The sequence below is a fragment of the Eucyclogobius newberryi genome, unplaced genomic scaffold (genome assembly GCF_026437365.1).
Source record: "Eucyclogobius newberryi isolate DKJ021-1_F unplaced genomic scaffold, fEucNew1.0.hap1 SCAF_19, whole genome shotgun sequence".
NCBI classification, from domain to species: domain Eukaryota; kingdom Metazoa; phylum Chordata; class Actinopteri; order Gobiiformes; family Gobiidae; genus Eucyclogobius; species Eucyclogobius newberryi.
This window is the reverse complement of record NW_027315823.1, coordinates 29,111,565-29,127,855: the sequence shown is the minus strand read 5'-3', so window position 1 is coordinate 29,127,855 and position 16,291 is coordinate 29,111,565. Positions and strand designations below refer to the sequence as shown.

At 42.9% G+C, this 16,291-nt stretch overlaps 1 protein-coding gene across 1 annotated transcript in view; it reads left to right on the top strand.

Moving 5' to 3' along the window:
* Positions 1-16,291, top strand: part of necab3 (N-terminal EF-hand calcium binding protein 3) — a 55,666-nt gene that overhangs the window by 24,307 nt on the left and 15,068 nt on the right. The window contains exons 5-7 of the mRNA XM_072452593.1: positions 2,925-3,022; positions 10,098-10,234; positions 16,125-16,243. Of these exons, the coding sequence (XP_072308694.1) occupies positions 2,925-3,022; positions 10,098-10,234; positions 16,125-16,243 (354 nt within the window). The remainder of the gene's footprint in view (positions 1-2,924; positions 3,023-10,097; positions 10,235-16,124; positions 16,244-16,291) is intronic.

Below are 16,291 nucleotides of genomic sequence, written 5' to 3'. Positions count from 1 at the left end.
CGTCAAGAGCGCGCGTCCACTGCGTAAACCTTTCAAATGTACACGCGCTCAAATTCTGCGTCGGGCGCGTTTAGGCGTCTGCGGTCTGTACATACCATAAGTCAGTGGTCCCCAAACTACGGCCCGCAGGCCACATCTGGCCCGTTGGGCCTTTCAATCCGGCCCGCCAAGCTTGTCCAAGTTATATTAAATTTAAAAATTAAAAATTAAAATAAATAAAAAAAATTAGTTTTTTTTTTTTTTTTTTGCCGTAGGCTTTATTAGACAGTAGATGGAATGAGAAAGAAAGGAAGGGAGAGAGAAAGGAGGACATGCAGCAAATTTCAGAGTCGGGATTCAAACTCACAATACTGTGGCTGGCCGTTCATTTTACCTTTCGCCTGTAATGCCCACATTTCCCCAAGAGATGGCCACTTTTCCCTTTAAGCTGCGCGCCTGCGCACTGCTCGCACATAGCGCGCTGCTCGCACATAGCGCGCTGCTCGCACAAGAAAATCTATGGCGTGCAGAAAAAAAAAATCACCACAAACGGCCACCGGGGCCAATCAAGCAGGAAGCGCAAGTGTTTGACATTGAAAAAGACTCTTGTGGACAGTAGAAGACAGTAGATAATTAATCATTATTTAATGCATTTGGAAAATAATTTGTACATTGAGCCTTGCATTTGTTGCTTTGTTACAAGTTACAGGTCAAATCTTGCGTGTAATTTATCATTAGTTCACACAAACACACCATATTTTCCTGGCCCGGCCCCTCGGCCAAATTTTAGAACCCAATGTGGCCCTCGAGTCAAAAAGTTTGGGGACCACTGGCCTAAGTGTACGTTGGAGCTGACTACAACACATTTTAATAATCACAAATATTATGCATTATCAAACATACAAAAGTCGATGTTAAAGCCTTCCGCCCTATTATCCAGATCCATTGGCCTAGTTTTGTCTCTGTACTCTGGCATGTGTGAAGTGTGTCAGATGGACTGTGAAAAGTGTAAAAAATAGGGCAGAGACCTGTAAATACCAGTCGTACCCAGAATAAAACTTCACTGCATAATTTATCGGATGCGAATGCCATCCCCTCCATTTGACGTCAAGAAAGTTTCTTTTATCTGGGCATGTGGAGAGCAGTGAGGTCTTCTGCTATGTGGGTTTGGCAGATGTTATTTTGGGGATTGACCAATTAGCCTCGTGTGAAGAGTCAATTTAAAGGTGCACTAAAGCACTTTTTATGTGGACGATCTGGCATCAAACAGAAAGATAACTGTAATTGAATAAATGCAAGATAGTTTAATGCCATACAGTGTAGCATTCCAACGTAACAACATCTGCATGAAGACAAGCTAGTGTATCCCCACCAGAAAAGTGAAATACTGCATCTTTATTTTCGATTATTACAGTGTTTCTCGCACCTTATCATGCTCCAACATTATGCTCCAACTGTCAGGTTGAAGATGCAAACAGTGAAAATGTTGATTGAGCAAATAACAAAAACAGCCAGCCTTTTAGAAAGTCATGGTTTTATTTCTTCTCAAAAAAACTCTCCTCAGCCATTAAAATGTTACTGTTAATATGTATTTGATGTAATGTAAGGAGCATAGAAATGATTGTGTGTCTTGCTGCAACAAAAACAGGAGCAAATCCAGGGTTCAGAATAAGCGGTGTCGCATCGCAAAATGCGACGCAATTTCTCTCAAATGCGATGCATTTGTCAGAAAAAAGGGCTTTTGTATCGCAGCTTTTGCGATACAAAAATGTGTGTTCAATTGTATAACCAAAGCGCCTAAAAGTACTGATCACTCGTCAATCAATCGTCAATAACATCATGACACATGTAGGACGCTGTGTTGTCATGACGAGTCCCGCTGCTGCCTCAGATCACGAGTCTGAAAGTGGGAGGAGCCACGTGCGGTAAAGTTAGTGTCACAGATTTGGACTTCCGAGGTCAATAGCTCCTAAACCTAGATCATTCACTTGCCAAAATATTCATATTTACACTGCCAAGTGACACAACCTCGTTTTTAACATTCAGTTGTATTCATGCGTATTTTGGGCGCAGCGAATTACATGGATCCGAATGTGCAGCCGGAGCCGAGCCGAGTGCTTAGGGACCGTCATCAAATGTGCAGCCGGAGCCGAGATGAGAGTACTTAGGGACCATCATCAAATAGCAAAACGAAAAATGGAATGGAACGTCAAATAGAGCGGTACAATTTGAATAACACAATAAATACACCATGATGGACACCACAGCAACCTTTATTTTTCCATCAGAAGCTTAATACATATTTTTTCTGGGTGTAAAGACAATTAATATGTAAACGAGACTCCTGAGAATAGTCATCTGATTGATGGTGATATGGAAGAAAGTTGTAAATAAGGCCATCTGACTTGATTTATTTGTTCAACAACTCATTTTATTTGCAAGTTTACTGTTTTATTTATTTTTTTAAAGTTTAAAAAGTGTTTAAAAGTTAATTTGTTAAGAGTTTTTTTTTAAATAGAATGTTTACAAATACATTTAAATAAATAATTGTGTTATATCAATGGAAAATATTGATTGTTAGGTCAATTTCATGTTTTGCTATGCAATTATCAAATTGCTATACAAATTTGAAAAAATTAACGGATTGTTTAGTAGCACCGCTATACAAGTGAAAATCCTTAATCTGAGCCCTGAAATCTCTTCATGAAATACTCAGTTATAGCATAGAAAGTATTTTACCAATATTGATGTAAAACAATCAGCCATAACATTATGTCCACCAAGCACAATGGTCTTCTCCATAGCAACCGTCAAAGCAGGAAGTTATTATTTTGATGGTACATTTTGTGGCAAGAACAATGACAAACACAGAATTTGGAGATACACATTGGGAGACAAGGTTATGTGCTAAATTTCACAAGGAGTGTGTTTTTTCCCTCTGCCAGATTATTTTTCCCAGCACCTGGGTGAATACCTCAGCGTGCTTTCATCACTGGAGAGTCTGAACATTGCTATTCTGAAGGCCATGGATAAAACTAAAGAGGTACGTTTCAATACACCGTCATGCATCATCCCATTGTATTGCAAAATATTGAACTAGACATGACCTTGCTTTTGTAAAAATATTTAAAAAGTGGTTTGTCGTCCAGGGTTTTGTGCTGAAAATGTGCTGAGTTGTGCTGATTCAAGTATTTCCCAGAAAACACTGTTGGAGCTCAGCTAGTGCCAGTGCCGCAGCCAGACTTCCAAAATGGATGACTACACATAAGAGCTGCAATAAGTCGTAGTGACTAATTAGGACAAAACGCTTCTGTGCTCCCAGTTTAGGCAAAGTGATGGGCTAATTTAAGTGGCCTTTTCATTTTTATTAATGTGCCACGCTTGGAAGAGACTTGTTTTAAAACTTTGCTAAAGCACCATGCACTTGCAATGAAACTTCCAAGTCAAAACGCTGCTTAATAATGTTTTAAAAAGATGTTTAATACAAAAAGTCCAAGGTTTGATTCCCAGGTCGGGTGTGGCGTTATTGTGTGGAGTTTGCATGTTCTGTCTGTGTCTGGGCGGGTCGCACAATAGACTGATCCTCCAGCTCAGGAGACAAAACCTATAGCTCAAGATCTGGAAATGATGCTGCATTATGGCAACTTACTGCTTCTAATTATCCATGGTAACATGAAGCTGACCATAACACATTTTCAAAGATTAATCAGCATCAGATCTACATATTAAAAAAACATTTTTAATTTCCAGTGCTCCAATATCACTTGCTTTTCTATTACAAAGGATGGCAGGAATATAAAATACAATTATGCATGTCATTAAACCAGGCTCTGATATCATACACATGTATCTGAGTGGTTTTCATGTGATTTTTTATATTTTGTGATATTGAGGCCCAGACTCTCCATTGAAATGTTTGACTTTACTTTTGCTTCCAGTTTCCTTCATCAGAATTGATTTAATGTAGAATGTTTTAGTTTACAGAATTTGAAAGGGTCTATTGATTGAGGGTAAATGCAGAGGACAATTTTTAAAGAAAACATACCTACTTCTGAAAACCTTCGCAGTGGAATTTGACCTTTTTTGAACTGGTAGGTGTTTCATTTCCGAGTGGACATCACCTCCTGGCCATGACCACTTTCTGAACTACAGTTCTCGTGTCCAATAAAACCTTTGAGCCAGAAAATCCCAAAACAAACCATGTTCATGTTGAAGACAATATGAGGCTGAAATTATGAAAAGGATTCAGTTGAAGGGATTTTACTTCCGAATGTTAGGACAGTCCAACTAATTATACATGGAATATAGTCTGTAACATAAGAAGATTCTGTTTGTTTTGTTACTATCTGTATCATGAGAAAATACATCCACATCCTATTCAACTCTGAACCATTGATTGTTTGAGCAAAGCCTGTGCCTTTTGTTGAATGCCATTTTAACTCTAACATTGCCCCCAATTTAGAGGGGAAATTGCAATCTATTATTCCCCCTCTAAATCACAAAAAAAATATGCAGTGTTGCGGTTTACTGTTGAACGGTTATGTATGCGTCTTCTTATTTTAATATGCTTCTCCAGCGCCACCTGTTCAAACAATGCCACAATATCTGCAAAGTAATCCGCCTATTTCACGTTTTTATTTTGCTCCTTTTAACAGCAAAGTCAAGTTTTATTCCCCGCTAAAGCGCCGTCTACTTCCCAGAAAATCTCCAAGTCAAAACACTCTAATTATGACCGAACGCTAATTTTGTGAACACAGCAAGTGCCCATAAATTGAGGCTTTGCGTAGGAACAACCTTTCTTGTTAAATGGAGGAAGCAAAGTAAACGTGCTGTGACTGCTTAAGCTTCTAGTCTTAATGAGCCCACCTTGCTCTTGTGTGCTTCTTCATACTGTCAGAGAGTGTGGTCGCAGTTACCCGCAGAGGTTTCAGGCTCTACTTAGCATATGTCGTGTGTCCCACGCCGCTGTGCTTTGGTGAATCCCAGGACACATTTGCAGAAGTAGCCACAGCATATTCACAGTTGGGTAGTAATGATGTGCTTTTACACAAACACATATAAGCCTTTTTTAATTTTGATGTAGTTTTTTTGACACAGCCACAGCTCAGCTCTATGCACAGCTCTCATTGGTTTATCTGCCGCATGTCCCGCCTCCCCGGTGCGTTTGTTTGGCTGTTTTCATTCGTGTGTGTGGGCAGCGGCGTTCGTTTGTTGTCGTTGGGATTATTCGTACTCTATCAAAACTCAAATGAACAAGAGAAAAACATGTTTATCTGCACTAAATAATAATAATAATAATAATACATTTTAACACACTTTATAATAATAATACATTTTAACACACTATACATTCGAATGGAACCTCAAAGTGCTAACAGTGGCTAAAAACAACAAGCAAGTTACAGTTAAAACAATAAAGCATACACACACAGATACAGACACAAATAAGTGGCGTTAAACTACAACAAGCTCTGCACTTGAATCAAAAACTGCAGAGTCTGATCACTGCAGCAAGAATGAAGGGACCGCCTCCCGATCATTAACAGCATATAGCACGAAATCAACAACTTTGAAAACAGTTCTCCAGAGAGAAGTTCTACATCCCATAAGCATTCAGCCACTGCTTATTTTGGGTCAATCATCATTCATAGAGTTCATCTGATGTTTGCGTGTTCACCGAGCACAAACTGCACTAGATTTAATTTTGTGAATTACCGCGGCTTATTTCTCTCTTTCTTTGATTTATTTTAGAAGTAACATAAAACATGAGGCTAGTTGTCCTGACACATTTTCAAGCTTTAGTTTTTCTGTCCACACAGTCCAGTCTCCTGTGCAGCTCACAGACAGGGGGCGCTGGAGAACAGAAGTGAGAGCACAGAGAGGCAGGAGAGGCTGAAGCTCCACTGAAAAACACTGATACAGGGTTTGGACATAAGTCATCAGCAGTATGTGAACAACAGGTTAAACACAACTGTGCCACAAGTGCTCTTATAATAAACATTTGAATCATCAGAGAAGCATCTTCCCCCCTTCCATCAGACCCCACCAACCCTCCATCTCCCATAACACATTTCCCACTGGTTGTAGGCTACAACTTGAATAAGTTGCGTATCAGTAGTTTTACTTCATAGGGTGGATTTTGATCATTTCCCCCTGTTGTTGACACAATATTTAACATTTCAAACAGGATTTCGATACTAAGGAATAGACTTAATGCCCATGTTGATACCACAATTAAAATAAAAGGTCTGTGTAATCTCAATCGTCCAGGAGTGGCCATTTTAAACAATGTCCAAAAGAAAGTTAAAAATAAAAACAATAGACATTTTCAACACACAATTGTAGTACATTTACAGTACAATTATGTTGCCATGTGGTCTAATACTTTTTCTGATTAAGCTCAAGATCAGGAAAAGGACAAGTTTTGTGATTGTTTTTTAATATATCAGAACATAAATAAGACTACAGAGGAGTATTTAAGAAAGTGGTATTATTTTGGGTTGAAAATGACATTATTGTATCTGCTTTTTTTTTTTTTTTTATCAATGTGGTATCAGGTATTTTCCTTTAGTATCAAAATCAAGTTTGAATTGTTAGTATCGTGACAACAATAAGGCTAATAAATGTGATCAAACATTTACTCTAGTTTTCAAACATCCATCCATCCATCCATCTTCTGCCGCTTTATCCGGGGCCGGGTCGCGGGGGCAGCAGTCTGAGCAGGGACTCCCAGACTTCCTTCTCCCCAGACACTTCCTCTAACTCCTCCGGGGGGATCCCGAGGCGTTCCCAGGCCAGCCGAGAGACATAGTCTCTCCAGCGTGTCCTGGGTCTTCCCCGGGGCCTCTTCCCGGTGGGACATGCCTGAAACACCTCCCGAGGGAGGCGCCCAGGAGGCATCCGAAACAGATGCCCGAGCCACCTCAGCTGGCTCCTCTCGACGTGGAGGAGCAGCGGCTCTACTCCGAGCTCCCCCTGTGTGGCCGAGCTCCTCACCTTATCTCTAAGGGAGCGCCCAGCCACACGGCGGAGGAAACTCATTTCGACCGCTTGTATCCGCGATCTTGTCCTTTCGGTCACTACCCAAAGCTCATGACCATAGGTGAGGGTAGGAACGTAGACCGACCGGTAAATAGAGAGCTTTGCCTTTCGGCTCAGCTCCCTCTTTACCACAACGGTCCGATGCAGCGACAGCATCACTGCAGCCGCTGCACCGATCCGCCTGTCGATCTCACGCTCCATCCTTCCCTCACTCGTGAACAAGACCCCGAGATACTTGAACTCCTCCACTTGGGGCAAGGACACCCCACCCACCTGGAGAGGGCAAGCCACCTTTTTCCGGTCGAGAACCATGGCCTCGGATTTGGAGGTGCTGATTCTCATCCCAGCCGCTTCACACTCGGCTGCAAACCGTCCCAGTGCATGTTGCAGGTCCGGGTTTGATGGAGCCATCAGGACAACATCGTCTGCAAACAGCAGAGATGAGATCCTGTGGTCCCCAAACCGGACACCCTCCGACCCCTGACTGCGCCTAGAAATTCTGTCCATAAAAATTATGAACAGAACCGGTGACACAGGGCAGCCCTGGCGGAGTCCAACATGCACTGGGAACAGGTCTGACTTACTGCCGGCAATGCGGACACAGCTCCTGCTCCGGTCATACAGGGACCGGACAGCCCTGAGCAAAGGGCCCCGGACCCCGTACTCCCGGAGCACCCCCCAAAGGACACCCCGAGGGACACGGTCGAAAGCCTTCTCCAGATCCACAAAGCACATGTGGACTGGTTGGGCAAACTCCCATGAACCCTCGAGCACCCGATGGAGGGTATAGAGCTGGTCCAGTGTTCCACAACCGGGACGAAAACCACTCTGCTCCTCCTGAATCCGAGGTTCGACTATCGGTCGGATTCTCCTCTCCAGTACCTTGGAATAGACCTTACCCGGGAGGCTGAGGAGTGTGATCCCTCTGTAGTTGGAACACACCCTCCGGTCCCCCTTCTTGAACAGAGGGACCACCACCCCGGTCTGCCAGTCCAGAGGCACGGTCCCTGAACGCCACGCGATGTTGCAGAGACGTGTCAACCAAGACAGTCCTACAACATCCAGATACTTTAGGTACTCAGGGCGGATCTCATCCACCCCCGGAGCCCTGCCACCGAGGAGTTTGCGAACAACCTCAGTGACTTCAGCTTGGGTGATGGATGAGCCAGCCTCCGAGTCCCCGGTCTCTACTTCCTCTTCGGAAGACGTGACTGAGGGATTAAGGAGATCCTCAAAGTATTCCTTCCACCGTTCGACGACATCCCCAGTCGAGGTTAGCAGGCCTCCACCCGCACCGTAAACGGTGTTGGTGAGACACTGCTTCCCCCTCCTGAGGCGCCGGACGGTTTGCCAGAATTTCTTTGGTGCCGACCGATAGTCCTCCTCCATGGCCTCCCCGAACTCCTCCCAGGCCCGGGTTTTTGCTTCTGCGACAGCACGAGCCGCGGCTCGCTTGGCCTGCCGATACCCGTCGATGACCTCCGGAGACCTACAAGCCAGAGTGGCCTGATAGGCCTCCTTCTTCAGTCTGACGGCATCCCTTACTTCCGGTGTCCACCACCGGGTTCGGGGGTTGCCGCCACGACAGGCACCGGAGACCTTGCGACCACAACTCCGAGCAGCCGCATCAACAATGGAGGCGGAGAACATGGTCCACTCGGACTCAATGTCCCCAACCTCCCCCGGGACATGGGAGAAGCTCTCCCGGAGGTGCGAGTTGAATACCCTACTGACAGAGGGCTCCACTAGACGTTCCCAACAGACCCTCACAATGCGCTTGGGTCTGCCAAGTCTGTCCGGCTTCCTCCTCCGCCAGCGGATCCAACTCACCACCAGGTGGTGATCGGTTGACAACTCTGCCCCTCTCTTCACCCGAGTGTCCAAGATACGCGGCCGGAGGTCTGATGACACGACAACAAAGTCGATCATTGACCTCCAGCCTAGGGTGTCCTGGTGCCATGTGCACTGATGGACACCCTTGTGCTTGAACATGGTGTTCGTTATGGACAATCCGTGGCTAGCACAGAAGTCCAATAACTGAACACCGCTCGGGTTCAGATCGGGGAAGCCGTTCTTCCCGATCACCCCTCTCCAGGTGTCACTGTCATTGCCCACGTGGGCGTTGAAGTCCCCCAGTAGAACAACGGAGTCCCCGGTCGGTGCACTGTCCAGTACCCCTCCCAAGGACTCCAAGAAGGTCGGGTACTCTGCACTGCTGTTCGGCCCGTAGGCCGCCACAACAGTGAGAGACCTGTCCCCCACCCGAAGGCGGAGGGACGCGACCCTCTCGTTCACCGGGGTAAACTCCAACACGTGGCGGCTGAGCTGAGGGGCTATCAGCAAGCCCACACCAGCCCGCCGCCTCTCCCCGCGGGCAACACCAGAGAAGTGGAGCGTCCAGCCCCTCTCGAGGAGATGGGTTCCAGAGCCCAAACTGTGCGTGGAGGTGAGGCCGACTATATCTAGTCGGTATCGCTCAACCTCCCGCACAAGCTCAGGCTCTTTCCCCCCCAGCGAGGTGACATTCCATGTCCCCAGAGTTAGTCTCTGTGTCTGGAGATCTGGTCGCCGAGGCCCCTGCCGTCGACTGCCGCCCAGATCTCTCTGCACCGGCCCCTTATGGATCCTCCTGCGGGTGGTGGGCCCACGGGGGGAGTTTTCAAACACACTTTTTTAATTCATTCACTACTTTTTACTTCTGCTTGTGTAAGATTGTTGAAGTATACTCACTATACTTACTATATTTTGCTCCTCCACCCTCCTCTGGCTCATTTGCTTTGTTCTGCTGAGTCATGTGTTCATTTGGATGGAAACTCCACAGAGAATCTGTAATGACATTTGCGTTTTGGGACTCTTGCCTCAATTTAAGCCCAATTAGATTCCATTCACCTTGCGTTCTTCTGAGCCATCCGTATCGAGTAATGTGATCTATGGGATGATTTCATTGAGCCCGTTTCGCCGTCACATCTGCGGTAGACAAATGAGACGGAGAAATTGCTGGAAATTACTCAGGGGATCAATTGCGGATTTGAGCTCTTTGTCTGTGCTTGCTTTTTTTTTCTCCCCCTCGTTCTCAGGAGTACCAGGGCTCCAGCGTTTTGGGCCAGTTTGTCACGCGCTTCATGCTCAGGGAGACGTCGAGCCAGCTGTTGTCTCTACAGAGGTCACTGCAGTGCGCCATGGAGGCTGTGGAGGAGCAGAGCAGCCCGGCCCCGTGAGTAACGCCGCAAACACCTCGCACTGTCAACAGCTCAAGAACAAACGCAGAGTCTTTTGCCAGTCTATTAGCGCTAATCCCCAGGTAAAGCCAGCGGTGTGACCTTTTTTGAACTGCCGCGCGGCGTTATCGATCCAAGACGCTGGTTTTCGAGTAAAACGTGAAGCATTTTTAGACGTTTTATAAGTCGGAACTATAGGCGTTTACCTTTCAATCAACCCTGTCGTGACATTGCGATAAATGATAATATCGAAGTTAATTTATGCTACTGAAATAGAATGATCCCCAAAAATCCTTTACAAATGTGCAATATGGTTAAAAACATGAATAGCAATACATAGATAGCAGAATTAAACACCTAAATAGTAAGTTAGTGTAATAATGTGTAGTAATGTGTCATATACGCTACTTTTTCAACGCTTGAATATTATTGCATTGCAAAAAATAACAATGTTTTCTCCCAGTAATGTAAAAAAAAGTACACAAAATGAATACTGATTCAGAAAAATTCATCAAAAAATTATAATTTATTGAAGGATAAGTTAATATTGTCCTTTTCTTGCAAACACAGGTCCAGATCCAGACTCAAACAGGATCTCATAAACCCACATTATTTTAACTTTTCTAACAGTGTGTACCTTTTAATGAATTGAGTCCTTATACAGCACAATATTTTCTGCTTTACTGACCTCTTGTGTAAGGACTTTTATTTAAAAAATTCAATAACCTATAATCAAAATATGGCAAACTAGCGCCTACTTCCGAAATAAATCCGAGTCAGTGTTAGGAGTGGGCAATTTTGAAATGTATATCTCAATCCCTAATCAATTATGTCTATCAGAAGATATTCAACTATGCATCAAACGTGCCTGTAAATGTCTCTGAGCTTCAAGTCCAGAACAAAGCGTGAATGCAACTGAAAATGAACAGATAACACATAATATATCCTTGTTTGTGAGATTATACTTGACGTTTCTGTCCCTTTTTGAGCTATATCTCTAAAACAACAATTAAGTTATATTCATTTTTTGATATAGCTGCCTTAAGTCTGCTTTAATATAAGTACGGTACTACAAATTGTGCATGTTAGTATTTTCTTTTCTTTTCTTTTTTTCGCTTATGTAGGTTGTTAAATAAGTCTGGCTAATACACAGAACAATTCAACAATACACAGAATGCACTTTCTTTCATTTCGACTGGAGCATTGCAGCACTATCAAACTAACAGCAAGGACACAGCTGTAGAAAGAGAGAGATGTTGAAAAAAAAGAATGAACACAGTGTGAGGTGGGATTGAACTGCTTTTTGTTGTACTATACAGAGTCAAACAAGCCTCTTTTCAATCTGAAAATTGAAAGTGAACAAGCACAGGAACAATATTAATGTCAACGTTCCAAGCCTTATTATAGGTGTGGAGGCTCATCAAAACTACATCGAATGCAACATTGCCAATGATTCACTTCATTGTCATGTTTCAAAATGCAGCCCTCAGTGAAAACAAGTTTGGACACCATCAGATAACAACATCTCTAAGGCCCTGTTTACACATCATCTATGGTCAGAAAAACACATCAAGCGCACCTAAGTTGAGGTCAAAAGCTGCAGTACAGGCCGTGCCCCCTGCTGTGCCCCCTGCACTACAGCATTGTTTACTACTCGGATTAAGGTTTCAGACCATGTGCTTTTCTGAGGCATTTCTGGTGCACGCTAAAGAAAAAGTAAAGTAAAGTAATCATGATTGTATGAGGTTTCTGGTGTAGATGTAAATGTATGAGATCGAACAATATTATACTTTGCCATCGTGACGGTTGGATGCGGCCGTAAGACAGTACAGACTCATCTCTCTGTGTGCAGTATTTACGATCCCGTCCCTCCAGTGTTTTCAGTGCACGCGGAACACAGAATCAAATGACACATAGCTCATTATCGTGTACAAGAGACGCAAATCTGATCTGGATTTGTGAAAACATTTAGCCGTGCAAACACCACCCTCATTTCCTTGTATCTGTGATCTTGTCCTTTCAGTCATTACCCAAAGCTCATGATCATAGGTGAGGGTAGGAACATAGATTGACCGGTAAATTGAGAGCTTTGCACTTCGACTCAGCTCCCTCTTTAAGAGTCCGATACAGCGACCGGATCACTGTAGACACTGCACCCGTCAATCTCACGCTCCACCCTTCCCTCACTTGAAAACAAGACCCTGAGATACTTGAACTCCTCCACTTGGAGGGGGCAGGACACCTTCTGCAAGGTCAAGAACCATGGCGGATTTGGAGGAGCTGATTTTCATCTGTCACTGCACACTCAGCAGACAACTCCACAGTCTGCTTCACCTCATCTCTGGGCGAAACACATTTTTGCAATGCATAACAAAAATCTCACCAATCGTTGAGTCAGTTTTTGGAGCAACAATTAAAAGTTTCTTCATTGCACTGATACAAATAGAACTGCCATACATCTTCACAAAAATACTCCTTTCTTCCATGTACTATGTATTTTTAGCCTGTATCCAGAAGGCTGGTGCTGGGCTGTTTATGTCAGCACAATTCACACTGCTCACCTCTTCTCTGTCTGTGCCTCCTTTATGGTGTTATTGGAAATAATGGAGTGATTATTTCCAAGGTGAATTATTGAAAAAGAGGACTGGGGGAGGTGGTATTAAAAAACAGAACATGAGTCAGTCTTGGAAGTGGAAGGAAATAAAGGTTGAGGCTGAAGGTGCAGAGATGTGACGCAAGCAGACTATTGTAATGTTTGTATAACTGATAATTGGACAACTGATGTTTCATTTTGCTTGTAGGTAGGGGAAATGTATTAAAGTGAGTTGGAGTGAGCTCAAATAAAATTGCTTTACAGAATCTGACAATCTCAGTAAATGTACATGTCTAACAATTGGACATCCACATTATCAAATATACAAATAATACATCATCTGATACCTCTCTACTGGTATTTAGCATTCAGATTGCAATTGACCACATGTTGGGAATGGTGAAGCAATAATAATAATTTGTAATGTGCAGTTTAAACAGATTAGACAATATTAGATTTATCGCAGCATTGACATACACAAAACACACCCGCCATAAATGGATACGCCTCAAACTGCCGTGTTATTGACTTGCAAATAGTGTGACCTAGACTCAGACAGTCTGTTTGTTTCTCACGCTTTTGAAATAGAAATACATGCTTCAAAAAGAAATTCATGCATCTCTCTTTCCCTGGGAATAGACGCCTGGGAGCACCTTAAATGAAACCATGGAAGAAATGAAGCTAGTGATATGTTGTATGTGTGAAACGTCTTGTGTTTTGATTGTTTAAGCTCTTTTTAATCTCTTTTGGACATATATAGGTTGTTTTATCATTGTGTATTTGTTTACGTCGCACCGAAATCACCAAAGCAAGCTCTATGTGTGTGAAATCTGCTCATTGACAATGGCAATAAACCTTTTCTGATTCTGGTGTAGATATACGGCAGAATCGACAGACTTTATGAACAAGGCCTCATATTTCTTCATCTCCTCTGCCTGCCCGGCCTGTATTGGATTGGCGGCTTTTGCGGTGGCCTTTGGGGCTGCAGGCTGTTCGCAGCGTGAGAAGCTCCAAGCATTGTTCTCCCTCTGAGCTGCCGGTGTGACGCAGCGCACACACCACGACCGTCACGCTGTTAAAGAGAAGGAGATGAAGACCAGCACCTAACATAGGCTGTGGGCATTCCCTTGGCTCAGTCTGCACTCGATTTTTGTTGCATTTACTTCAAAGCAGAATTTCTATTACTGCGCGATGATTCAAGTGTGGAAGTTTGCAGTTCGAGTGTATATGTGCGGCAGACGTGTATGTCCGATGTCCAGGCCTTTCAAATTGGGATTTTAATGGTGGGTTCGTGTATATATTCATTTAATTCAAGATGTATCACATAAACAATTGTATGTTTTGGATGATAACACGCTGGACTGGGAGGAAACAAAAGTTGCATCCCAGTTCAAGGGAAAATCTTCTTTCAACAAAAATAAGTAAAGTCAGAAACAGCCAAACAGTGTACCTGTAAGTCTTAATTTAGAATGCATTTATTATCAATCCACGTTTACAGTCTAAATGAGTAGAACCGGCACACAGTGATGTTCAATACAAATATGCACAAAATACATACAATAAAATAACTTAACATCAGAATCAGAAAAGGTTTATTGCCTTTGTCAAAGAACAGAATTCACAAACAGACGATCCGGTGCAACTTAAACATAAAAATAAAATCATTGCATTGCTCTGTTCTTGTTCTCTTATTGTTTTGCTTGTTTTGCTGTTTGAGGTAAAGACAGAGGAAAAAAAGGTATAACACAGCCAAATATAGTCACACGTTTATGTAGAGTAATTAAATATATTATTGCCCACCTAAATTTTCTGTCAGCCAAGTTCAGTGGACTAGAACCAGCCATTTATACTATTTATAGGGCGTTAATAAGCACTAGTTATTTGTTTAAGCACTTATAAGGCATTTAAAAGCTTTTATCACTTGGTTATTGAAACTAGTTATGATAAATATGTTTTTTTTAACATGGTTTGATTACATATATGCTTTTTGTTAATGGTTTAATAACAGTTATCATGTATTATAAGCCATCTGCAAATGCTATTAAATGTCTTTTAAGTGAGATACAAATAACTAGAGCTTCTTAATGTGTTATAAATAGTTTGTTAAGAAACCTTATTTTAAAGCATGACCAAAAAGTGCTACAAAGAGCTGTATAACTTGATTTTAATCTATTTTCAGCTGTCATTTCTGCAATAAATGTTTTCAATTTCAAACTTTGAGGGGTCAAAGCTTGAATGCTAACAAAATACAGCTGCTAAAAAAAACAAAAAACAACAACAACAACAATCTGCAACAAGCAGCCTCATACACTAACTTTTTTTGTGTGTGCATCGATTATTCGCATAAAGGGGAACAAAAGATCTAAAAAAAAATCGCATACACAAGTTCAAGGGAATAAACAAATTTAAAAAAACACATTGAATTGTAAAAATGAAGAATAAATTCATGCTTTGTTCTCAAAACTGCTGCCAACTCATTCCAGACTTTATTTTGTCTGCTGTGGTCCATATAAACCCTTATAATACCAACATTAGTCAACTAATAACTAATAAAAATCAACAAATAAATCAATTGACTAACACAGCGTCAACCAATTAATCATCTTCAGCTCTGCTATAATTAAATTAGTTACAGCTCCTCATAATAAAGCTGCATTAATCCTTAAGACGCCTCCAACTCACTTTTACTGTGAGTACACGTCATGGCACTGCGTCCTAAAACATACCTCTTCACCCAAGCTTATGACCTCCCCTACCCCTAGCCTCCTCTACCCCATTGCCTACACTTCTACCCCCTGTTACATCCCCATCTTTTTCTCTCTACTTCTTCTGTCTTGTTCATTTTATCTGTATATTAATGTGTTCTGTACGTGTTGTCCCCCCTGTCTGTAAATACCCCCCCCCTTTTTTATTATGTTCAGCGTCTTTGGGTCACTGAAAAGCGCTATATAAATAAAAGTTATTATTATTATTATTATTATTGTCCTTCTGCCCTATGACCAATATTGCAGGGTCATACACATTTCCCCGTACATGCCGCGTACAGTGCTTCTCCGCTCGCTCTGAAGCATCTAGCATCAACCTATATCTCCTTCAGATCCTCAATTATTAAAGCGTCTCTCCTCAACTTCGCTTTCCATCCCTCGTACGAGCCTCCTCTCAAAACAACGCCTCTCCTTGTGTATTCAGAGCTTGCTCGGATTCCCACGTGGATAACCCCGCCCGTCATCTCTTCCACTCTTGTTACTCTTCCCTTTCAATCTTTGACAGTTGGATTTTCTTGTCCCTCCCAGAAGAGAAGCCGAGACCACCGACCTGACAACGGCACCGAGGAACTCCAGACGCTGCGGTCAGAAGATCCATAACAATCTGTGCCTGTCCCCGTCTGACCCTCGCCCCGTCCTGACCAATGGTAAAAACACAGTCATTACGTTGTTATTACAGGATCTGAAGCATCGCC